At 39.3% G+C, this 26,526-nt stretch overlaps 1 protein-coding gene across 1 annotated transcript in view; it reads left to right on the forward strand.

Annotated features, from left to right (window-relative positions):
- The first annotated feature begins 9,706 nt into the window (after nt 1-9,706).
- Nucleotides 9,707-26,526, forward strand: part of ARHGAP5 (Rho GTPase activating protein 5) — a 44,383-nt gene continuing 27,563 nt past the window's right edge. Inside the window, exons 1-3 of the mRNA XM_038137374.1 lie at nt 9,707-9,990; nt 17,004-17,110; nt 20,637-24,536. Coding sequence (XP_037993302.1) covers nt 20,814-24,536 — 3,723 coding nt within the window. The 5' untranslated portion in view covers nt 9,707-9,990; nt 17,004-17,110; nt 20,637-20,813. The remainder of the gene's footprint in view (nt 9,991-17,003; nt 17,111-20,636; nt 24,537-26,526) is intronic.

Below are 26,526 nucleotides of genomic sequence, written 5' to 3' on the forward strand. Positions count from 1 at the left end.
GTTCAGACCCATTATCTTGAAGAAAAACAATGATAGCAAGAGTACTATGCATTTTTCTGATGGTTTCTAGGCCTTTTACAGATCTGGAATTATGAAGCCTAACAATAACCTGAGAGATTGCCTTGCAATTTGTTTGTGGATCCAAGCTGAAAAATCTAAGCTGTAAAAATGAAGAAGTATTTATAGTAAAAGGCAGAAGTACCTATAGATTAGGTGTGCAACTTACAAGTTTAAAGCAGCTGGTGCTAAGAATGGGATTCAAAACCAGGCTAGATGCTTAGGCTCCCTTTAGGAATTCAGGGAGCTTTGCTATTCACAGCACCATCTGGTGAACAGAAAGTGATGTAAAGATGCCAAAGGAAGTTTGGGAAGCCACCTTGGAGGCGGCTATGACTCTTAGTTCAAAGAGCTGAGTGCTGTGGAAAGTCACCTAGGAGAATAGAGAAGTGGATATGTTCAATGTGGTCTTCACCTTTTCTCTTCAGATGGTGAAAATTCAAACTTCTTTTATTACCATGGAAAGACCAAACCATTGAAAGGAGGAAAATATTTCTGATGATGCTGTGCCACTGAGCAGAATGGAAGGAAAGATTCACAGGATTGCTAAGAGAGTAAAGAGCCTGACACTGTAGTTGGAACACTAGCTGGACTGGAGGATGCTGAAACACTGGTCTTCCTATCCATCCTATGATAGACAGTTGCCAGAGAAAAAGAAAGGACTGAAATAGTTTACAGTGTTGGAATAGAGAGCCAGGATTCCTTACTCTTGAGGAAATTCCCTGGCCAATACAGATCACAGAGTGATCTGACGACCATGGCTTGGGAGGGTTTTTCTGCATGTGTTTGTGTCCTGCTTTGTATATGCACTCATATTTTCTGAATCTCGCCCTAAGCAATTTGTCAATTCCACAAAGCAATTTAATAGCAAAACTAATACATGCTTCTATTCCATGAGCAGAAACTGTAACTTCTGCACTCTTGGAAGGAATTTTAAAAGCCTGAGGCAGATTCGGCAATTTGTGTGATGTACAAAGGTGCAAATGCCAGAGAATCTAGTTACCTCTCCTAGTGGAGAAAGGGTTTTTGACAGTGGAAAAAGAGTTGTTTTTTTCCCCCGTTGTTGGCCACAATGGATTGCACACCCCAATGTAAGGCTGGGATACCTTGTAAGTACCTGGGTAAGAGTTCTTCTTCTATCTGTATTCTAGATGTAGGTTTGGCTCACCTCTGCTGGGGATTATTTGCCACACACTGCTTGCATCTTATTATATTAATGAATCATATATGTGCATCATGGGAGAAATTTGGATCCTAGTGGAGATATTGGCAAGCATCCCACTGAGTAAACAGCAGACATAGTTGAACCCAGTTGAGACTAAGGACACTAATGGATTCCTGTAGGGTATTTCTCAGCAAAATTGGCCTGCCCTGCTGCTGGAAAGCTTTTGAAACAAAGCAACCATTAGCTGTCCCATGAACTCTTTAAGTCCTTCAGGTAATGCATTTCACTTGAAATAGAAATAAACTGCTACTTTTATTTTTCAGACAAAGCTAAAATGATACTTCTAGAAAAGTAAGAATAAATGTTCTTTTTTAAAGCAAAGAGCAAAACCAACCAGTCAGTTTTCTGAATGCAATCTGTGTGATTAATGTGTCTCGAAATACAGACATTTCTATAAAATATTAATCACTTCACTTCTGGACTGTATTAAATTACATTTAGCAATTCTGAAATTCCTTCCATATACTTTATGAGCAAATAATATTTATTAAAACTTTTCATCCTGTAAACCACTTCCTGCATAATTTTACTCTTTTTGTTAAAAAATCTGATTTGTTTGCCAGGCAAAATAGAAGTTCAAGGAGCATCCTAGGGAAAAAGATCACTTTTGTGAGCAGGAATTCAAGGAACTTACTTAATTTTCCTTATATCTATAGTCTACAAAACCTCAGACATGTGACCGTTGAAGAGTAACTGATTTTTAAAAACATTTTGCTTTTTTAAGGATATAATAATCGTAGCTTCTCTATTTTAAATAATTTACATAAGAAAGTCTATATTAAAGTTATAATACAGTTTAAATGCTTGATGTATCCCATAGCACCCGGAATGATTGAAATGTGTTTCAATTTCTGTTTTACTAATAGGAAAAAATCCCCTAATTGCAAAAGTAATGTGGTGCCATATTAGTTGTTTGATGTAATAAGGTGTATAGTTCACAAATACATCTATCACTTGATATGATTGTTTTCCTTTCAGTCTTATTAAGATGCAACTTGGTAAAGAAGGATTATATGAAAACAAAATGGCAATAATGATACCTAATGTTTAGTAAATGTTGCATTTTCTCTTATTCACGTGCTCAGAGATAGAGAGGAATGCCACGCCTCTTTCATGTGCACAACAGATTCACTGTCAGACAAGGAAGAAGTTGGCAGGTTCATGAATACGCTAAAGGAGGAGAGCAGCTGTTCAGCAACAAAACCTTCCTAGCAGAGCCTTTCAGCCAGTTGCTGGACCATTTGATGTGGTGCTTGTGAGAGTGGGCGTACGCACATGTAACTGGAAAGGCAGGAATACAGGAAAAAAGCTTACAGTGGAAGCACTGATTGTCATGTTAGCTAGGTAAATATGTAACTTTTTGTAAGTGATAAGTATTTTAGGATTTTCCATATGAAAGAACCCCTTTCATGCTTTTCAGACACCAGATGAGAAAAATGTCTGTGTTGTTGTTTATTGGTTCCCATAAATGCATATGCACTTAAGTTGTTTCTACTCTGTAGTGTAGTTGACTTGACTGCAGTGTGTAAAATCTACAGATGGAGAATGGGAAGAATAGGCCTCTTATCCTGAATTGACACCAAAAAAGGGCAAAAGGAGAGAACTGCAAGGCAATTATCATCTATTATGAAGACATGGCTGTTCTGCATTCTTCACACAGGCTAAAGAGCCACGTACACTTTTGGTGAAAAAATAGAACACATGTGCAGGAACAATAGGTTTCTAGAGGATATATTCCATAGTTGTATGTCTTCACTGTTGTTGAGCTCCAAAGCACATTCTTCACACCAAGGATTTAAATCCAAAGGTTTTACATTTTTTTCTTCAAAATTTGGGCAGAAATTACCTTAATAAAAGAGATGTGTACACCATAATGTCAAAAATTCTATTACATGAATAAATTTTGATTTGCATTTAAATGTGCTCATATGAATCCATTAACTCATCTTACAATGACAACAAAAGATCTTTTTCCTGTTTATTGTAGGTGGATAATAACTTGGGCTTTTATTTGGCAACACCTTTTAAGACATGTTTGCTCGACTGACTATTTTCATGCATATGTGTTTTAATGTAGCTTGTAAAGTATTTGTCATAGGCATGTAGAACCCATTTCAGAGTCATAGCTTAGAATCCAAGATTCAGAAGTAAATGTTTATTGTTTTATTAACTTACTATGAGCTCAGTCTAAACTCTCCTAATGTGTCTCACCTGACTATATACAGGATTCATAACACTGGGCAAAAGAATATAGCTCTGTATCTATTGAAGGCAATTAGCACCTATTAGGAAAATAATGGCTGTTCTGTATTCTTCACACTGGAAAAAAATAGAAGAGCCACATAAAATTTTGGTGAAAAAACTCAAACACATATGCACAAACAGTAATTTTCAGAAGAGGTATTTGTTTGAATTTTCAGAAGAGGTATTTGTTTGCCCAGGATTCTGTCTCTCCAACCTTTGAGGCAAGATTCAGCTGCTCTTTCCAGCATACTTTTTTCCTAGCTCTCCCTTTACATGTGGGAAGGGAAGACACAAGCACATACAGTCCTAAAATAGTATTTTGTCTTTGAACTATTGCAAGCTTGGTAGTTGGTGAATATTCTTTCTGTGCATTAGATTAGCTATTTAAGATAATTTCTATATAAGTAAAATACCTTTACAATGATAGTTGCAATAGTAGAAATCAGTATGATCTGTGATCACTTTGTAATTGTAATCTGTTGCTAAAATGAATGTCTTCCCTGCTCCTTCCCTTGGCATTTGTTGCCTTTAAATCTCCTCTGATGTTTGCAATTTGGAGGAATCTTCTCTTCTTGTGATATTAAAAAACTACAGTCTCTGACAACATTTTAGTAAAGAAGGAAAGGTGCTTGCCCTATAAGAAAGACTACTTTAAAACACAATGCTTCGTACTGTTTCTTTAGAAATGTTTTAGCATATTTTTCTTATAACATCTAAACTGTTACTATCTGATAGTACAATAACTTGGTTATTGAAATCACCTTGTTATGTTCAGAATTTGACCAGAAATATTGTAGTCAAAAGAAGCAATGTATTATTCATGCTTAGTTAGGTCAGCTGAACACATTTCAGCCTCACCGTGTTTGCAATCATCTTGACTAGTGTCATAATATTTTCCATCACCTCTCCCGAGGCACATTTAGCACCTTTTTTTCCCCCCCCTTTTTAGGAAAAGAAATTCTCAATTATAGCTGTAAAGCAAACAGGCAACTGGAATCCACCCATTTCCTAAAGCTCTATTATCCCTGAGGCATCTGAAACAAAAACATATCAATATTAATTACTTAGCAGAAAGCAATCAAGAAAACCTTCTCACTCTCAAATCTCTCTTCTCCCTGTACTCCTATAGCCAATGTGCCTCTGAATGGGAAAGCCTGAGCTGTCTGAATGCACACGGGGAGACATGGTGATAGCAAAAGCAAGCCTTCTTTATGACCTTGACCCCACGAGTCTTTTCTGGTATCTTCTTCTCACAGCCCTCTCCTGGTTCACCTGTGATAAGTGTAATCTCCTCTCAGCAGCTCCCAGTGCTTCAACTCACTGATTTCAACAAGCAAGCAAGCAGCAGAAGAGGTGTTGTTCATACAAATCTATCCTTTCCCTTCATCACACTGATGCCTGTACTGAAATGAGGTGTCTTCAGTAAGTCCATAGGAACTGGTGCCCAGCCCCACAGCAGTACCCTCTGTGGGATGCACAGGGTGCAGGGCAGGCTGGCTGGGGGGGTCCAGCAAAGGGTGCAGGGTGCTGCGGGTGCTTGGTGCTCTGCTGTGGCCAAGGCTTCTCTAAGGCTGGGCTAGAGCAGCTAGGGGCTGGGGACAGGAGGGAAAAGGGGCTCATTATAAGTAAAATAACAAACTGAAACAATCCTCTATTTCCTTCTCTATGTTCTCTATGTTGAATATTTAGGTTTCATTAGTATATATGTATATATATGCACTTACATACACACACACACACACACACACACACACACACACACACACACACATATATATATATATATATATATATATATATATATATATATATATATAGTAAGTGCTAATCCTACTCTGGAAGTTTTTTCCCCCTTTATTTTCCTGAACTAACAAATACATGTAAGGTGTCTGGCTAATTTTCTTTTCCAGTTAATTTTTAAAAGAAGAATTATGGATTCAATTTTTTTTTTCTGTCTCCCTCTCATGCTCTGTTAGATCTTTCTGCACTCATTTGGGATTTTCCAGTCCCTGGAAGTCATGGGGTTCATACCAGCAGAGTGAAACATAGCAAGGCTTAGAAAAAAGCAGGCCTTCATAGCACAAAATACAGAATTTGTGAATCATGTGAATGCTTGATTTTGCATAAGCCAGGTTCATTGCAATCAGTGATCATGCTCTTGATGTTTATTTTGAAATGGTAGATGATCCAAATTAATAAAAAATGGTGATCAATGTAGTATTTAATTTTAAAAAATAATAAAATATTTATTTAAGAAAACACAACCCCAAAACCTAAACCCCCAAATGAGAACGAGGGTGGAGAGGGAGAAAGGTAAAAAAAGGTGAGTTTTCTACCTGCTCTTTGTTTTGTCAGGTGTACTGATCAGAAAACTAGTAATGCTGGTGAGCTTTCCCCTCAATCCCACGGAATTATGCAGAGATGTGGGTCTCTTAGTAAGTAAATGCATTTATCTAAATGATTCCTATTAGAGACCAAGCAGGCTCCCCTTAATAATTTGATATGATGGTGTGAGTATTTATGCTTCTATTTTGCCCCCTCTTCCTTTATACAAATGTTTTTACATGGAGCACAATGAATTAACATGAGCATAGACAGTGGAACAATTTCAAAGTGTGTGAAGATTTTCTCCCAAAGAAGGTGCTGTAATGCTGATTCTTAAACTTTATGCAAAACAGTGTCTTTCCCTTGAAGTGAGACAGACCTGGCAGTTCTCCTGTTTAATGAGGGATGTTGGGGAAGAGGTCTGAAAAGCAGCTTGTAGTAAAATACTATGTGCAGATTTCATGTTCTGCAACCACCAACAGCACATTGATTTTTGGTTCAGTACACTGGTAAGATTGCTTGTTTTGCATTTCCAAGTGCCGCAATGAAAGCAGTGATGGAGGAGTGAGGGCAATTAAGAAAATGCTGTACCCATGAGAAGTATGTGCATTGCTCATCTGATTTGTGGTTTGAAATCCACCAATTCCAGAAGCATGAGGATATATGCACTTGCCTCCCATCTGGCTTCAGATCACCAGAATCAGAGGAAATTGATGCACAGGCTACTAGAGATATACCAAGTGCTTACTTTATTTGTGTTTATAATCAGCCCTTGAAGTATGAGGATATTTCTAAGGGGAAATCTGCTACAGGAAAAGGCTCCAGTAACAATAGTCATTATAAATAACAAATGTTGCAAATCATTAATGACTTTCTTCTGAGTTTCTGAAGGTTTACTAAAATGTTTCTTTGAACTGCCTTTCTGTATAATCTACAAAACACTAACCTACGTAAATTATTAATAGTTTTTCATTATTATAGTTTATTTTTATGCCTTCTCTGAGTTACTGTGCTCCCTGTATTCTGCTCAGTCATTGAAAGGGCTTTTTGAAAGATTTCTTCTGATGAATATTCACAAATATTTCTGAACAATTTTAATAAAATTTTATATTAAAATACCTTGATGGAGTTGCTTTAATTTATCTTACCACTTCATTAGTGATATAAAATCTTTAAGTAGCCCTAGAAATAGAAATATTATGCTCTCGTGAGGGCATAAAACTACCTGTTTTCTCATGAATTTGTAATTTTCTCACCACTTTTCCTTTGAAACTTTATAAACCTTGCATGTCTTTTTAATATGCATCTGACATGATCTATGGGTGTATCTTTACCCAATGGTTTACATTAAACTGCAAAATTATAAATTTCATAGAGTCTAGGACAAACACTGTGTCACTAATCTGCTTAGAACCCTGCTTGTTGGTTCATTGGACATAATTATTGACTTTTTGTAGCTTTATGAAAAATCAAGGGGCTTAATAAGCTCTGCAATACCATAGCAAGATGCCTACTGCAGCCTGACAGAACTTTTGTATGCTTCCTGGAAGGCCACAAGCAAAGTGAGTTTCTGCACAGCAGTTTCCTCTGATGATGGTGATCTGATGTGAGGAAATCTATATGAAAATCAATTTCTGGCTTCACAGTCTTCCTGTGTAATATTAATTTTTGGAGGACTATTTAGGATCAGAGGAAGAAGATTTAGCTGATCTAATTCTGCCTGTTTTCTTCTTTCAACAAGAGTGCTTTTGGAGCTGGTGGTGTGTCTTACCAGGGTAACATCACAGGAAACCACTGGTGCCTGTTGCCTTTTGTCTGGCTGCTGTGCATCCTTGTGAAGAGAGTCCCTCCACACTGCCTGCAGCCAATGACCCTGCAAGCTGTTTCCAACTGATGCACTCCTCTCTGGCCTTGCACACCTCAGGGTTGAGCTTGCTGGGAAGAACTTCCTGCTATTCCCAGGCCTATTCACCTTGCTGAGCTTTTTTTTTTTTTTTTAACTGAAATCAGGATCAAAGTAATTTCTACAATCAATTCCTACCTGAGAGATCTCCTACATGATGGAGCTTTACCAAAATTCTCTAATATTAACTATTTATGGTAATTAATACCTAGAGCAGAGTTTCAGAAGGATACAGATTTCCTTTAAATTTATGTTAAGCTAAGAAACCTCAAAAGTTCTTTTTGTTGTATGAATATAAGCTTTTGATTCTGGTAAAGTGAAGTGGGACTTTAACATTCCAAGTATCTATTTTCAACGACCTCCCTCCTCAAACAACTCAAAATCAGGTAATTCAAATTAAAATTAAGTTCTGGTTTTATGCTTGTTTAGTGTGCTTTTCTGTCCTTTATTTTTTTTAAACTAGCATGTGACTGCAAAAACTGTTGAGCAAATGCTGCGATTATAATGTCAAATAATTTTACATTTTTTAATGTGGACCTACCTAAGGTGAGTATTTCTACAAATATTCTCGTGTAATGCAATGTCCATGCTAGGCTGTTCAGTCATATTTAACACAAAATGGTTTAGCTGGTTAGAATTTTCTCAAAAATTCAAGTTTACAGGCAATGTGCCTTTAGAAATGATCTGACGTTGTAAATCTTTTAATTTCCTAATTTTCAGATGTAAAACCTTAAGATGTGCATACAGTATGTAAAATTGCACAGAATGAACCATATTGTTATTAAATATTATGATTACAAATATAACAGTCGAAACTTGAACTGTGCCAAGAATGAGGTTGCTAGTAAAATATTAATTTGTTCCTTTGTATGCAGACATATGAACGATCTTTAGTAATAAATGATGCACAGAATATGCATTTCTGTGTGCACAGAGATAAGGTGTATGTGTATGATGACCACAGATGTCCTCTTCCCCGTGGTGGATAGAATAGATTAACACCTACTTACTGGCTCTTTTATGCGTGCCGTGCCTCACCTGCCACTGCCTGAGGAAACCCAGCCCCAGGGGCAGGAGCACAAAGCTCCTCAGCCCCAACCCTGTGGGGCTGGGGTTTGCGTACAACCCTGGAGGGCTCTGAGAGTGGGATTTCACCTCCTGCAAGCCATGTGGGGACCCCTCCTGTGCTGCCTTGGGTGGCTTAACCTGACTGCCAGGGTGTCCAGTGTGTGGTGTGCCTGCGAAGGAATGTCCTAGAGGGATTCCCAAGGTGCCCAGTGTGTGGTGTGTCCTACGCATTGTCCCACAAAGGTAGGTGTCCCACAAGCAGTCCCACTGCAGTGCTCTTTCTCTTTTTAATGACTAACAAACGGAGCAAGCGCTGTGTTACACCGGCTAAACCTGGGAAATGTTGTGAAAAGTTACAGGCAGCCGGGCAGGAGAGGAGCCGGGGGCACAGGGCTGACCAAACCAGCATTTTGGCATCTCTAAATTCCATCCCAGTCAACCGCCGATTTCCTTCCTTGGAGGCATCGCTGCTGGCTGTAGGCTTAGCGTAGGCCCCAGCTTAGGCTGGCCACCACCCGACAGAGCCGGTGGCCCGGGATCAAGCCCGCGGCCGCCTGCACGCCCCGGAGCCGCTCTCACGCCGGGGCTCGGCGGCGTCCCGGCCTGCGCCGCTGCCCGAGGCGGGACTCGAACCGCGGTCCCCCCGCTCCCCGCGATGCCCGCGCGGCCACCAGGGCACGCGCGGGTGCGCGCCGCGCGCGCCCCCGCACGGGCCAGGGAGGAGGGGGAGGCGGGGCGGCGCGCGTGCGCGCGCAGCTGGGTGCCGGCCGCGCGCGCCCTCCCAGGCTTCCCAGGGAATCCAGCGACAGCAGGAAGAAGCTCTTTCCCGCGCACGCGCAGCTGGCCGGGCGGGCGCGCGCTGAGCCGCGGCGGCGGGAGGGAGGGGGGAGGGGAGGGAAGCTGCTGAGGTAAAGTTAGGGGGAGAGAGAGACTCCGTCAGCGAAGCGAGAGCCGGGGAGGCTCGGCGGCCGCCATTACTGAGCGCCGGGGAGAGAGCGGAGAGGCGGGACGGGGCTGCGGCGGCCGGGAGCGCTCGGGAGCTGCGGGCCGGAGAGCGGAGAGAGCCCCGCGGGGAGGAGAAGCCGCCGGGGGCGCCGGCGTGGAGAGAGCGTCCCGGGAATGCTGCCGCTCCCGCCGCCGCCGAGGAGCCGGATCCCGACGGCGCGAGGTGAGGGGAGGAATGCGGTCCCGTGGGATCCGGCCCGGCCTGGAGCGGGGCGGCCGGCCCGGCAGGCGGAAGGGGAGCGGGGGGAGGAGGCGGCTGCAGCCCGGCGAGCCGGCGCGGCGGCCGCTGGCTGTAACCAGTTCGGAGGGCTGGGGCCGCGTGGGGAGCGGGCACCGGCCCCGCGCCCCCCGCCCGGCCCCCTCGGCCCCGCCGCGCCACGGAGGGCAGGCGGGAAGGGCAGGGAGCGGGGTGCCTGGTCCCAGACAGGTGATGAAGGCCCGAGCAATGGGAGGGTCTGAGCCTGCTGTACGAGGCTGCCAGCTGGTCACGGCTCTCTAGGGAGGGAGGAAGGCAGGAAGGGGAGCTTCCCTGCTCCTCTCTTCTTCCTTCCTCATTCCCTTCTTCTGCCTAGTCCTTGAGCTTCCTCCCTTCTTCCATTCCCACTGCCTTTCTCCCCTTTTCTCCTTTCTCTGTACTTATTTTCCTCTTCATTACCCCCTAATACTCATTCACGCCTTCTCTGTTCTTTTCTTCCTCTACTAAATTTGAGCAGTTGTCCATTCCCCTCCTCCTTCCTTTCACCTTCAAATATTGCTCGATATTAAATTTCAGAAAACTTCACTCTCCTAATGATGTGTGTGCATTTCTGTTTTTCCACCAGGTGGATTTTAAGGCTTTGGAATAGGGTAGCCAGTTGCAGTGTTGCAGCTTTCAAGCGTTTTGAATCCCTTCAACCAGCATAACCTTTAGACTCTCTCCACCCAAGGGAATCACCAGAGACATACAGATGTAATGCCATAGTGTTGTAGCTATAGGACATAAGGAGTATGAAACACTGCTTTAATTAAAAAAAGAAGCAGGGCTATAGAGTTATAAAAGGAAGATATACTTGTCACCTTCTCCCCACAATACACCCCACCCCTCTGTACCCCCCTCTTTTGCTCTCTCCAGTATCGCTTTTGATATCAGCGTGGAATATTTCCTTAATAAGTAGGAGGGGAACGATTTTAATCTAGACCAAAATAGGCCTGTGGGGGTATGTGTGTATTCTTTAGTTTAGTGTCATGCGGATAAACCGGTGGGTTTTTTTTTTTTTTTTTCTTAGTAAAGATCCTTGAGAGAAATTTGAAAACTCTACACTGCAGAGTAAAAGCAGTAGAGAAAGAACAGCATTAGCTGGTCAATTGGACGTCCATTTTAAACCTGTGCATTGAAGCCAGTTGCAGCACTGATGCTTGTATACTTCATAAAGGATGAGGAGTTAATAGGTGGCATGTTTGTCAGTTGTGCTGCCTTACCTTCTGAAGAGTCTTCCGCATGACAGTTGTTTTCAGCAGTGACATCAGTGACCGGAGTTAACTGCCTTCTGATACTTATTTATAGTACATATCCAAAGTAAGGGCATTGCAAATATCCATCCAGGTGCATTTTTGTAAGGGTTTACTTTCATTTTTTTGTGCTGCTTTGAAAATTATTTTTAAGAAGTGATAAAATTCTTAAAATTCTATTTATAGTACCCTACTTAAACTGTTACTAAAGCTCAAAAAGTATGATGCAAATGTAAGGATTTTTTTAAAAGTCTATAGTACTTAAAGTATGGGAAATTGTTTAAGCATTTGTTACCTTACCACTAACTTGTTTTAATATAAGTTGCTTATAAGTGTGGAACATACTGAGCTGAAATAGCATTTTCCCCCTGAAGTATCCCTGTCTGAAGCAGCTGCCATTGTTCTAAAATTGCAAATAATTGCAACCAAATGCCTACCTCTTCCTGGTCTAGGACTTTACTTTAGCTAAGGTGTTGCATGTGTAACATAATCCAATTAAATACTTTAGGCTCAGACTAAATTGTTTAAAATGCTATATTTAGCACTAACAGAATCAAATGCTCCACATGTTTTTCAAGCTATGAGCTTTCCTAAAGCTGTAGGTGTTTTTTCCGTGTGCAGGCTTTGTAGAAAAGAAAAGCACTGATTATAATTCTGATTGTTCTGTGTAAGTTTCCCTGTTGGGACTTGTTATTTGAGTAGATAGTGCAAAGATAATTCTATTATGTTTAATAAAAGTATTAGAAGGATGCTGACGCTATCTTAAGGATTCCAAAAGTACTTTCTTGACACAAGATAAATTCCATGTACTGGCATCCTTCAGGAATATTTCGCATAAAACTTCACAAAGCCCTCCTCATCACTCCGTGGAGCAGGCTGCTCCGCGGTGTGTCCTTAGGATTCTGTGCAGAAGGCGTTCTTGGGGGGTGACGCGCCGCGACCTTCTCCGAGAGAGCGGCACTTTGGGAGCCGATCACCCACCGCGGAGCACTGCTGGCACGGTTGCGTCGGGCGAGCTGAAAACAGCCCCGTTTGTGGCCATGACGTAGCCGTGCGAGCGAGCCCGTGGTGCATTCCTGCTCGGTGATAAGGCAGGAATGCTTTCCAGAGGGGCCTGCGTCCCGCGGCCGGGAGGCGCTGCCGCCAGGGGGCTGTGTCCGCGCCGTGCCCGCGCCCCGCGGGGAGCGCAGCGCAGTGGAGGGGGTCCCGCTCACCCTGGGAGTTCCGGATTAGTGCTCCCGGGGCTTTTTCCTCCTCTGGATCTGTGTTACGTCTCTCCTAATGGGCACACAAAATACTTAATCGCTCTTTAATCACTCTTTGTTTGGTTGGTTCTTTTTTTTTTTCTTTTTTACTCTGAGAATTTTTAGCCTAAAGGTCAGTGTAAGTGAGCTGGAAGAGTATTGCATTTTACAGATTATTGTTTCAACCATCTCATCACTTCCTTATATTTACAGATTTGGTGAAATATTTAAAGAAAAACAAGTTTTTAATTCCTGCTAAGAAAATCAGAAACAATTGTGAAGTTATTTTGAATTTGCATGTCAACTGTGTTTTTCTAGTACATCCATTGGAAAACAAAATAATTAATCTGTGGCTAGTTCTGCACATTACATTTTGTGGTAAATAAGAGTTGTTTCTTTGGCTTTGAGTTAAAATTCCCACGCATTTTTGCAGTTCTGCATCAGTTGACATTCAAACATGACAGAAGACTGTCTGCATTTAAAAAAGCAAAACCAATACCTGCACGCACAGTTTTTGGAAAAGTACATATAGTTGTATTTTGGCATTTATTTATTTATTTAAGTTGGCTAATTTTTATGCAGAATATTATTTGGTGCTTATATATGCCGTTTCCCTTTCTCATTTAGTAATTTTAAAAAGGGGTTAACCAGTGTTGTTTTACACAGGTAGAAATGACACATATAGCTTGTATAAGGTCAAACAACAAACTAAGCTTTATGGTGTTGGGTCCTGGATTCTATACTGCAGTTGCTCATGAAGCAAAATAATATGAAATTATCCAGATCTGTAGATCAGTAAAATTAGTTGAAGTTGCCCATACCAGGATGTAAATTTTTCTTGTTTTTTTCTCCCAGGAGATGCATTTTAGCCCTTTGATCCCTTCTCCTTTGTCTGCTTCCTTTTCTTTCTTCTATTTTTAAAGTTTTTACAAAGGGGATCCATAAAAAATTTCTCCATTAGTTCTTTTGTGTTTCTCCTGAGTATCTCCACAAATAAGCCTAATCGGGAGACTTGCCCTGAAAAACTTCTCTGACCACTTTGCATGTTTTTGGTTGGAGCTTATCCTATGCAAAAAGAATTAAGAATTTATTTCTTCTGTAATCTTGCACTTTCCTTCTCTGTTAAAATACAGCCTTTGAAACTAAATTGAATGTTTTCAGATAGTCATAAATCTGAAAATAAGTGACTTGAGAGGCCTGAGTTCAGAATTCTGCTGTACTGGTAATTTGAACCTTTACCTTTTTATTGTACCTTGATTCAGTTTATGTAGGTTGGTTTGGTTTTTCTCTTGTCTGTTTGGGATTTTTTTGTGAAGAGCAATTATGATTATAGATACCCTGGGACTGCTAGATTCTGCCTAAAGAATGATGTTTTGAGTTCAGAAATAATATTTAGGCTCTGATTTAATTTTGAATAATACATAGATAGTCTTCAGTGTATCATTAATAGAAGACATTTATTGAGCTTAGTAGGAGCTAAGAGTTTTGAACTTCTGTTTTTAAACACAGTTTTTCGTTGCTTTATAGTATGAAGTTGGCCAATTGAGGTTTCTCTCTTTTTTTAATACATTGATTACTTTGCTTTTGTATGGAGAGAATTATCTAGGCTACAGAACTCCTTTAGGGATTATAGTTGGCCGTCATACTAACCGAATCTGAAATGAACAGCAGTTGGAGTCATCCATTCTCATCCTTCATTTCCCTAGCATGATTAATCAGCATACCACTTCAACTGAATTTCTTTTCAGCCAAAGGATCACTGTTGTCCCTTACTGTCTTGCTGTTGCTTGGTTGAGCTTAATTTCTGATAAGCAATTTGAATGATATTGTTTCTCATATTGGCTGATACTTGGGTAATTGTTGTATTTACCATTATTTATAAATAATATTTCAAGTATGGTTAGTGAAGGTTACCAGCACTTGTGAAGGCAAGAATATTGGTGTGTTTGTAAAGTGGACAGGACACATTGTGTTAGGACCTCAGCAGACTAAGTGATTTGAAATTGTTGATAAGTTGACATTGGGATACTTTGGTTTCATTTCTAAAAAAAGATTTTCACCTGAAAGGGAGATTTCTTATGCTTGCTTGAGTGAAAAAGATAGCTCTTGGTAAAAAGAAAACTCTTGCATGAGCAATGACAATGTTACGTTAAGGTACATCAACATTTTTTTTTTCTCACTGGTTGTTAGAAGGGAAAACAGTGGAATTCTTACTCTGTTTTGGGTAGGGCTATAGTTACTGTTGTGCTGATAGATCTCAGATGTTAGGTACTGTAGTAAATGTTTTCCAGTGCCAGGTTTTGGATCTCAAGAAGAATGAAGTGAGGAATGACTTGTAGTGTCAGTAGTAACTTGAATCTGGAGCTGTAACTTTCCTGGAGTCGTGATCCATGTTTTTTGAGTGCACAACACTTTCAAAGTTATCCTTCAGACCATTTCAGTGACACCTAATGTGTTTGAATTTACTTGGTGATCTGCTGTACAGTAAGTAGTAGTAGAGTAAGTTTCTTCTGGTGTATTCATATACCTTGTAAAGCAGACTAGGCTGTGATGGGCCTTTTATTCACATGTGCTTCTTTTTGCTTGGCCAGGTAATTTCCAAACACAGTTGCAAGAGTATGCTGATTGAAAGTAACCCCAGAAAACACTGATCCATAAACTGTTGTGTCTAGGCAACACTACAGAATGAGTAAAGGACTTGTGGAAAACACTATTTTCCCTGTTGGCAGACTGCTTAAATAGTTGATGATCATAAGCAATCTGTGGACTGTTTCAGACAACGTTTTCGCTTCAGCCATGTTAGGTCTAAAACATTTGTAGGTTCAGAAAGCAGTTTTGGAGGGTATTGAGAAATACTCATGAGTATTTTTTTGTGATTTTCTTGACTGCGGACTCATCTACAAGTTCCTGTGCAGCCAGAATTACTTAATACTGATAGATGATTAATTCTTCAAGTATTTATTACTTGAAAATAATATGGCATTCTATTCTAGTGTTTAGAATTCAGCTTGGAAGACTTTTGGAAACATGTATTTGTCAATAGGGCTTTCTGTGGTGTTTTAATGTTTCTGACTGATGTTGTGGGGGCCTGTGTTTGAACTTTCTCTTGTGGCAGTGTCCCTCAAGCCTCAGATGCATTCTTGCAAGTGGAGACACTTTTCTCTCTGTCTGCTCTTCCACATACTCTGAGTTCTTCAGAGTCCCCTTGTGTTTTTCCTCATGAGCAACTATCTGTTCTGCTCAGGTAGCTGTGGATGTAGAGTGCCACAGCTTGGTGGTAAGGGCAGGGAACAGGACTTACTGCTTGTCTTCTCTAGCCAGTGATAGAATTTAGCACTGAAGCTCAGCCAGGCTTAATGCAGGACTGATAGACTGCTGCTTATTGATTTTGGTGTTGTTTGGTACCGCCAGATTAGTTACTGTTGTATTGGTATATTGTTTATGAGTATTACCAAACCTTTTTTGTCCAAAAGAAAATTTACTAGATCGAAGTGAATATTATTCCCAAAGCAAAGGGAAATTATTAAGAATATAATTGTAAATGGCAAAACAAGAAATAGCTCTGTTGTTTTGATGTAGTATTTAGCACATATACAGCATGGTGCTGCATCTTGCTTAACAATGACACCTTTCCTAGGTGAAAATCGCTTACATAATATTCCAGTGCAAGTGCCTCAAGTTCCTTTCCTGTTCTGCATCATAATGTGTGGATCACCGGCCTGGCAAAGTCTGGGTTTTGTGTGGATGCAAAGGGAAAAATAATGGAAGAGAGTTCTGTTTTTGATTACTTTATAGTAGCATCCCTGTAGTGAGATCAGCACTTAAAAGGGTTATATTAATAATTTGTACCCTAGTTGAGAATTTAAAACCTTCAAATACAATTCTACTTACAATTGATAATTTTTCACAGTTTGTGAGTCCTTTTAATTTAGAAGTGGTGTATTACAGGTAAAAGGGTTTTGAGGTAGACTGTACCTTTTTCCTATTAATAGAATATATATACATAGACATACATTTGTTGAATATATTTTTTACTTATGACTATACCAACTTCATCTTGCAAACCTATGTTCTAAATACTTTAGAATTACAAATTATTCTAGAAGTGATTAGTGATTTTTCTAGCTCATGTTTTATATGTTATCTGAGAAACTACATTAATTTTTTCATAACAGGCTTCTGCAACCTAGATGTTGTTGAAGTATCAAGTTGAAATTCAAATCACAATCACTTATGAACTCTGCCCTCTCTCAGATATTAAAAGGTGTGCGTCCAGGATTTAAACCCTCCAAATTTAGACAAAGACCAGCTTGAGGTTTTTTTTATGGGTTTAAAATAAGGAAGGCAATCCTCATGCATGGGTGAAGTGTTGTACCTTCTCTGATTGCTGCTTCTTTCTTCATGAACTTGAAATTTTTAATGGTTCTTACTTTTTTGTTTTCAGATCCCTCAGGGAAGGACTTACTGAAGGGCACTGTTTAAATGTGTGACATTACTGCAGGACGATCGCAGCAGGAGACTCATCTTGCTTTGCACCTCTTTTTCCTAAGGGTAAGTCTGGCCTTTAGGCCTTTATAATGTGTTTAAAGGTGGGTAAATAAATACAAACTGCTACCTTATGGTCTTTATAACCATGCTTGGAAATCTAAAAGTCTGTAGAGACAAGGTCCTACAGTGCATCTGTGGATGGTCAGAGATTCTTCATGCAGTGATGTCAGATGCTTTGTATTATTTTCAGTCCTAAGATTAAAATGAGTTGGGGAAATCAAACAGCCCCTCCTTTGAATCTGTAACAAAGGTGGCAGGGAGGGTTAGATGAATCGTAGTGTTTACAGTTTGTTATAATTAAATTAGGCAGATTGAACTAAGATAATGGAACTAACTTACAATGAATTTCCAGTGTGCATGCTTTAAAACGGTAGAAAGTGATAAATTTACATTAGTGGTATAGTGAAATGGAAGATCTTCCATTTGGAGAACAGTTTAATGATGATTACATATTAAATGTGTAAGCCATTATAATGTCAGATTTTTACCAGTTTTATTACTTAATTAACATAGATTTTGTTCTGTGACTTTGTATAATCAGTATAAAGTAGGAACTATACTTAAAAAAAACCAAAACCAAACCCACACTGGTTTCAAATATATTTAGTGATTCAGCTTCTACTATGGTTAAAATATTTCATGTCAGAGCTTTAATGAGAGACTGATGTGTTTGTTCTCCCTTTGTCAGTGTCCCCCTTCGCCTTACTCTTTGTACTTACTTGCTTAAAAATGTATCGATTTAACAAAACATTTTGTGGGTAGAGGAGGAACAACTTTTGCTACTGAGGATATAGAGTATCTGAAAGTATTGATTGTTTCTTGTAAACTAATTGCAAATTGACAGTGTCTTCCTGATGAAATGAAGTAATCATGTGGATGAGGATTTTTGTGTTCTAGTTTAGTCCACATGAAATCTGTATTGTGCTGTGGCAAACAGAAAACATTTTATACTGGAAGTGCTGACTGAATTTCTCATTCTAACAGTTTGAATGATGTTACTATGATAAGCTTTGCTTTAGAAAGAAAACAGTGGGTTTATTTGTAGTAATATAAATACTACTTGTAAAGGATGTTATTTTTGCTAAGTATTTTTATTCCTAGAGCCATTTTCTGTTAGGTCCAAATTCTGTGTTTTAGGAATATAATAAACACAGTGGAAACAGTGAGAAGCAAAATTTAAAATACGACTTGTCTTTCTGAATGGGTCTTTGAGTAATCTGATTTAACTGAAAAAGAATTCTAAAATCTGGCATAAAAGTTTCAGTTTTTGCAATATAAAAACTCTTGAGTATAAAAATAAGGTGTTCCTCTTCATTTTGTAATGAAGTTGATACTTTCTTCCTAAAAAAGGTACTTTCCTTTTCTATGACTTCCAAAACAAACAGCTGGTTTTATGTATGTAGTTTGTATTTTATATTTTGTTTTGTTAATTGTTGCTAAGCAGGACAAGATATATAACCCTAAAATTTCAGTATCGATGCTTGTTATACTTTCATTTTGATAAGGACTATTTATAGATTTTTTAAGTACATTTGTGTTGTTACTTTGTATGCTACGAATGTAAAAGCAAATATGTTAAGTACAATAGTATCTGCCTTTCTTTTATAGAGCGATGTAATAGTGGTCTTTTTACCAAGAAAATGAGAAGAATTTTTATAAAAATATTTTCAGAGAGGATAGAACAGTGTAGGTTGGAAGAGACCTCTGAATGTCATCTTGTCCAACCTCCCTGCTCAAGCAGCGTCACCTAGGGCAGGTTGCCAAGATCTGTGTCGAGGTGTCTTTTGAATACCTTTATTGCAGAAGCCTTTACAAATTCCCTGGGCAAATGAGGCCAGTGCTCAGTCACCCTCATAATAAAACAAAAGTGTTTCCTGGTGTTCATATGGCATCTTCTGTATTTTAGTTTGTGCCCATTGCCTCCTGTCTTGCTACTGGGCACCACTGAAAGAGTCTGGCTCTGCCTCCTTTTCACCTTTCCTCCAAATATTTGTACACATTGGTGAGATCTTCCCCGAGTCTTCTCTTTGCCAGATTGAACAGTCCTAGCCTTTTCTTAAAGGAGAGCTGCTGTGGTGCTTTAGCCCCTTGCTGCATTCTCCAGTAGTTCTGTATCTCTCCTGTACTGTGGAACTGGACACAGTGCATGAGGTGTGGCCTTCCCAGTGCTGCGAAGAGGGGAAGGTTAACCTGCCTTGACCTGCTGGCGCTACTGTGTCTAATGCTGCCCAGGGTGCTCTTAGCCTTGTTTGCACCGGTGCACACTGCTGGGTGATGTTCATGTTCTCTGGGATCCCCAGGTACCCCTCTGGACAGCTGCTCTTCAGGTGGCTGGCTCCACCATGTACTGGTACATGGCCTTATTCCTCCCTGCAGGCAGGACTGTATCATTTGCTCCTCCTAATTTTTTCCTCAGCAAACTTGCTGAGGATACATTCTCCCTCATCATCCAAGTTATTAATGAAGATACTGAACAGTATTGGACCCAGTACTGGCCTGTGGAGTGCACTGCTGGTTAGTGGCCCCCAGGTAGATTTCATGCCACTCGTCACCATCTGCTGGGACCAGACGTTTGAGTATTCAATTTTTTCTGTCTTCCTCATGATGTAATTGATTCAAAACCAGCAAATGCATTTTCATTTGCAGTATGCATGCAAGGAAAGTCTCCTGATTAATAACTGAGAGTTAGTGGTAATTGTTATACTTGATGACAGCTTCAATAAAGCCACTGGAACCTTGTAGTAATTCTGTGAAACTCTGAATGTAGACAGTAGTTTTTGTTTCCAGTTAATAGAAGTTTGTTTTTTTCATAGAGACAGAAGGAATGAAACAACATTGTAGTCTTAAAATTTATGCATAAGTCCTACTCTTAGTATTTGTATGATGTTTGTGTTTTTCTGTAGAATTCATGTTCAAAACATTTCCTTAAAAGCAGTTTGCTGTTAGTATACAAATCAAGTAATCTGCTTCTGGATATAGGTAGCAGCTGAGGCATGTGGCCAACTGCCTGCTTTTACAGCTACTTGTTTTGAAATTTCCGTTACTGCAACCTAAGCTCAAACATACAAATGCACACAAAAGTAATCTTATTCTTACAGATGAGCATAATATCCAGTGAAAATTTGAGTGTGAATAGGAGTGCATGAATAGTGGGTTGGGTTTAGAGTTTTTATGTTGTATTTTTGCTTTTTAGTGCCCAGTACTTGTAAGCTAAGGAGGAGAACAGTAATCTGGGGGTTTGAGTGTGGGTTTTCTTTTTTTTAGAAGTATGCTGCTCAGCTATCAAAACAGCTGACAAACTACTACTAAATTGTGCCTAAAATCTGTTTATTTTAAAATCTGTAGTATAAATAGCGTTAGCATTACTGAATTATGAATTTATGATCTCATTCAAAGTAGTTGTAGAATTTTCATATACACAAAAAATCAGGGCCATCGAGCACAAGTGCTTCTTAAAATCTCTTTTCCCTCAGTAATATTACAAAGAAATACCTGCAATCTTGATATTTTTTTTCTCTGTATTTTTTAGGAAGATGATGCTCCTTGTCCAGGTTATCTGAGGTTCTCTTAATCACAAGCTGAAGCAGGAACAACTGAAGGCGATTTCTGGAACCCTGGATATACAATTCAAATTTGTAGGAACCTTTTCCAGAATGAAAACCACGTACAGTTACCTTGATAATTGCAGAAGGATGAGAGGAAAGTTATGATGGCAAAAAACAAAGAGCCACGCCCCCCATCTTATGCTGTTAGTGTTGTTGGACTGTCTGGAACTGAAAAGGATAAAGGTAATTGTGGAGTCGGAAAGTCATGTTTGTGCAATAGATTCGTTCGTTCAAAAGCAGATGAATATTATCCGGAGCATACCTCTGTGCTTAGCACAATTGACTTTGGAGGAAGAGTTGTTAACAATGATCACTTTTTGTACTGGGGTGACGTAACGCAAAGCGGTGAGGATGGAATTGAGTGCAGAATTCATGTAATTGAGCAGACTGAGTTCATCGATGATCAGACTTTTTTGCCTCATCGGAGTACGAATTTACAACCGTACATAAAACGTGCAGCTGCCTCCAAACTGCAGTCCGCAGAAAAACTAATGTACATTTGCACAGATCAGCTAGGCTTGGAGCAAGACTTTGAGCAAAAACAAATGCCTGAAGGGAAATTAAACATAGATGGGTTTTTATTGTGCATTGATGTAAGCCAAGGATGCAATAGGAAGTTTGATGATCAACTTAAATTTGTGAATAATCTTTATATCCAGCTCTCAAAATCTAAAAAACCCATAATAATAGCGGCAACAAAATGTGATGAATGTGTGGATCATTATCTGCGAGAGGTTCAGGCCTTTGCTTCAAATAAGAAGAACCTTGTGGTCGTGGAAACATCAGCAAGATTCAATGTCAATGTTGAAACATGTTTTACTGCACTGGTACAAATGATGGATAAAACTCGTGGTAAACCTAAAATAATCCCCTATCTGGATGCCTATAAAACTCAAAGGCAGTTAGTTGTTACGGCAACAGATAAGTTTGAAAAACTTGTCCAAACTGTGAGAGACTATCATGCAACTTGGAAAACTGTTAGTAACAAACTGAAAAACCACCCTGATTATGAGGAGTACATAAATTTGGAAGGAACAAAAAAGGCCAGAAATACATTTTCAAAACACATAGAGCAACTTAAACAGGAACATATTAGAAAGAGAAAAGAAGAATACATTAATGCATTGCCAAGAGCTCTTAATACTCTTCTATCAAATCTTGATGAGATTGAACTTCTGAGCTGGTCAGAAGCCTTGAAGGTAATGGAGAAAAGGCCTGACTTCCAGTCCTGTTTTGTAGTGCTTGAAAAAACACCCTGGGATGAAACTGACCACATAGATAAAGTGAATGACAGAAGGATTCCATTTGACCTTCTCAATACCCTAGAGGCAGAAAAAGTTTATCAAAACCATGTGCAGCATCTTATATCTGAAAAAAGGAGGGTTGAAATGAAAGAGAAATTCAAAAAGACTCTTGAGAAAATCCAGTTCATTTCACCCGGACAGCCATGGGAAGAAGTTATATGTTTTGTGGTGGAGGACGAAGCATTCAAATACATCACTGATGCAGATAGTAAGGAAGTGTATGCTAGGCATCAGAGGGAGATTGTTGAAAAAGCCAAAGAGGAGTTTCAGGAAATGCTTTTTGAACATTCAGAGTTGTTTTACGATCTGGATCTTAATGCGACACCAAGTACAGATAAAATGAGTGAAATTCATGCAGTTCTGAGTGAAGAACCTAGATACAAAGCTTTACAGAAACTTGCACCTGATAGAGAATCTCTTCTGCTCAAACATATAGGATTTGTTTATCACCCAACTAAAGAAACTTGTCTCAGTGGCCAAAACTGCATGGACATAAAAGTAGAAGAGTTGCTTGCCAACAGTCTTCTGCAACAAGACCATGGACGCTCAAATTTATACCATGATAGTGCCAACATTGATAAAATCAATCTCTTCATTTTGGGCAAAGATGGCCTTGCACAAGAATTGGCAAATGAAATTCGGACACAATCCACTGATGATGAATATGCATTAGATGGAAAAATATATGAACTGGATCTTAGGCCAGTTGATGCCAAATCCCCGTACTTGCTGACTCAGTTGTGGACCTCAGCCTTCAAACCTCATGGTTGTTTCTGCGTGTTTAACTCTATTGAATCACTGACTTTTATTGGGGAGTGCATTGCAAAAATAAGGGCTGAAGCATCTCAGATAAGGAGAGACAGGTATATGGCTAATCTTTCCTTTACATTAATATTGGCTAACCAGAGGGACAGTGTTAGCAAGAATCTACCTATTCTTAGACATCAGGGACAGCAATTGGCTAACAAGTTACAATGTCCTTTTGTAGATGTGCCTGCTGGTACATACCCACGCAAGTTTAATGAGGCCCAAATAAAACAAGCTCTAAGGGGAGTACTGGAAGCAGTTAAACACAATTTTGATGTTGTAAGTCCAGTTCCCACCATTAAAGATCTGTCAGAAGCTGACTTAAGGATTGTCATGTGTGCCATGTGTGGCGATCCATTCAGTGTGGATCTTATTCTTTCACCTTTCCTCGATTCTCACTCCTGTAGTGCTGCTCAGGCTGGCCAGAATAATTCTTTAATGCTTGATAAAATAATAGGTGAAAAGAGGCGTCGAATACAGATAACTATATTATCGTATCATTCTTCCATTGGTGTAAGGAAAGATGAACTTGTTCATGGTTATATACTGGTCTATTCTGCAAAGCGAAAGGCATCCATGGGAATGCTTCGGGCATTTCTTTCTGAAGTTCAGGATACGATTCCTGTCCAGTTGGTGGCTGTTACTGATAGCCAGGCAGACTTCTTCGAGAATGAAGCAATTAAGGAACTCATGACTGAAGGAGAACATATAGCAACAGAAATTACTGCTAAGTTTACAGCTTTATATTCATTATCTCAGTATCATCGTCAAACTGAGGTTTTCACATTGTTCTTCAGTGATGTATTAGAGAAGAAAAACCTGATTGAAAGTTCCTACATGTCAGACAGCACAAGGGAATCAACACATACAAGTGAAGATGTTTTTCCAAGATCTCCGAGAGGAGGTTCCCTTGACTATAATTACCCAGATTCAGAGGATGATGCTGAAGGACCACCACCTTACAGCCCAATTGGTGATGATGTAAGGTTACTTCCAGCACCTAGTGATCGTTCAAAGTACCGACTGGATTTGGAAGGAAATGAATATCCTATTCACAGTACACCAATCAATTGTCATGACCATGAACGCAACCATAAAGTGCCTCCTCCGATAAAACCGAAACCGCTTGTTCCAAGAACAAATGTGAAAAAACTGGATCCTAACCTCCTGAAAACAATTGAGGCAGGTATTGGCAAAAACCCCAGGAAACAGCCTTCTCGAGTGCCTGCAGCACCACCAGAAGATACAGACCAATCTGACAACTATGCTGAGCCTATTGACACGATTTACAAACATAAAGGCTTTGCAGATGACATCTATGCGGTTCCAGAGGATAGTCAGAATCGTATTATTAAAGTTCGAAACTCAATTGTTATAAATACCCAAGGCGAGGAAGAAAATGGGTTTTCTGATAGAGTATCCAAAAGTCATGGGGAAAGAAGGCCTTCAAAATACAAGTACAAGTCTAAGACACTGTTCAGCAAAGCCAAGTCTTACTATAGGAGAACACATTCGGATGCAAGTGATGACGAGGCTTTTACCACCTCTAAAGGTAAAAGAAAAGGAAGGCATCGTGGAAGTGAAGAAGACCCACTTCTTTCACCTGTTGAAACATGGAAAGGTGGCATAGATAATCCTGCTATTACATCGGACCAAGAATTAGATGAGAAAAAAATGAAAAAGAAACCCCACAAAGTAAAAGAAGATAAGAAGGTAAGTCAATTAATTTAAATTTTCTTTACAACTTCTGGTGCATTGTAAAATGGGAAGAGACAAAATATGCAGGAGTTGCACCCTCATTTGAAACAGGTGCTTTAAAATTTTCAAACTATATTTGTTTGATTTTTTTTGTCTTAAGTTCCTATTAAGTTGTTTGGAACTAGCAAGCCTTAGTGAATGATATAGTTTGTCTATCAATATAGTCAGCTATTCAATAAATGTCAGTTATTTTCATCTCTGCTTACATGTGGAGGCTTCCTTCCATTTGAGTAAGGTGATGTGTTTTTTTTTTAAGGAAAAGCTGCTTTGTGAGTTCTTGAGTAGAACCGGTACTTTCAGTTGTTGCAATTTTTGCTATTGGAATGAGGTTTAGGGCTAGTGAATGAAAGGAGTGATTTCTTTTTAATTCTTAGTTGTCTACCTGGAACTCTAGAGCAAGTGCGTAAAAAGAAAACCATATATAGTAGTTCTACTGACTACTGCATTTTGCTAGTGTGGGCAAACTTGATTGTGGGCAAGTTGAAAGTTGAAAGTTGTACTACCTTTACGGTTCTCTATACAAACGGAATAAAGGGAACAAAACAGGGAAATAAAGGGAAAATACTAATGTTGCAGTTTACTTGAAAAATGTTTCATCTTCATGCCTGAGAGTTACTTATTTTTTGACTGGCTTTGTGGTGTGGGTTCTAGATGTACATTCTTTGTAGTTTAGATTTTAATTTCAGGCCAGCAGTCATTGTGTTAGGTATAGTTTTGACATGAAATCAGGAGTGTTTCTGATCAGTTAGATATTTTCTTTCTTGTCTCAAAATAATCTGATCTTTGTAACATTATCTTTTGTAGCATTTTTAAAATGTCACTTTTTTAGCTTAAATCTGATGCTACTTGAATAGCAGAAATAAGTTTTGTTAAAGTAGAGCATAGTTAAATTTAACTAATAAATAAAATTCTTGCTGGTATGCAGCTGTGATTTGAATTACACATGACTTATTTAAAGGCCACTAAATTTTCTCAAGGCTTACTCATAAGCATGGATAATGATGTCTTGTGGGTATAAAATCATATGGTTAAAATACTTTGAAGTTATTCTTTTGGAGAAACTTAGATTTTTAAAAAACCTATAATTTATATACTTTTCATGGAATCATTGATAATATCCAGAATTGAAAGGAACCCATAAAGGTCATTGAGTCCGGCTTCTGGACTCCTTTTGCTTGAAATAATCTTTCTACATAGAAATCAACATGTAGTTGCATAATCTTCCTATTGTTGCAGCTGTTTTGAGTTGAGAGCAAGTTACTCTGAGTTGAATATATTTATGTGTTAAACTGAGTAGATTACTATAGTGGAGGTCTTCTCTTCCTAAAATTGTGTCAGGAAATCCCCTAATGGATCTAACAAAGCCTCCACTTCTGGTTTTGGCCTGTTGAGAAGAAGCCTGAGTTGGAAGTTTCAGGCTGTTTTAATTTTTGCAGTGGATAACTTTCTTGAAGAGTGGAATTGTTGTAAATTTTGGTGTATTGGTGATTTGTTGCTTATGGGAGTGTTTTTTTCTGAGGGAGGATGCTGTATTTTACTCACAAGTAGCAAAGCTGCTACTATTGAATTAGTAAAAGCTTTTAGCAATCGTGGAAATTATTGTAATTGAGAAAGCAAACTTGACTTGATAGCTCAAATGTTTGCAAGTTTTCAAAGTATCTTGAGTGCTCTGTGCTTTTGATAAGTAGTGACTTCTCTCTGTGTTGACTTGAATGAAGTTGAAGTGAGAGTAGTTCCAGTTCAAGTGAGTCATTCTAGTTCATGATCTGTTTCTTTGGGGTTTTAACAGTTAATTTTATTTCAGAAGAGATGCAGACTTTTAGTTTTGTAACTTTTTCTGCATGTTTTCTTGTGTTGTTTTGGATGAGCAACTAGTAGTCTTTTATTACAGAAATGCAAAAATTATTCAAATTATATTGTCCTTGTCAAGTGTTATTTGGTCCAT

This window comes from Motacilla alba, chromosome 5 (assembly GCF_015832195.1).
Source record: "Motacilla alba alba isolate MOTALB_02 chromosome 5, Motacilla_alba_V1.0_pri, whole genome shotgun sequence".
Lineage (NCBI taxonomy): Eukaryota > Metazoa > Chordata > Aves > Passeriformes > Motacillidae > Motacilla > Motacilla alba.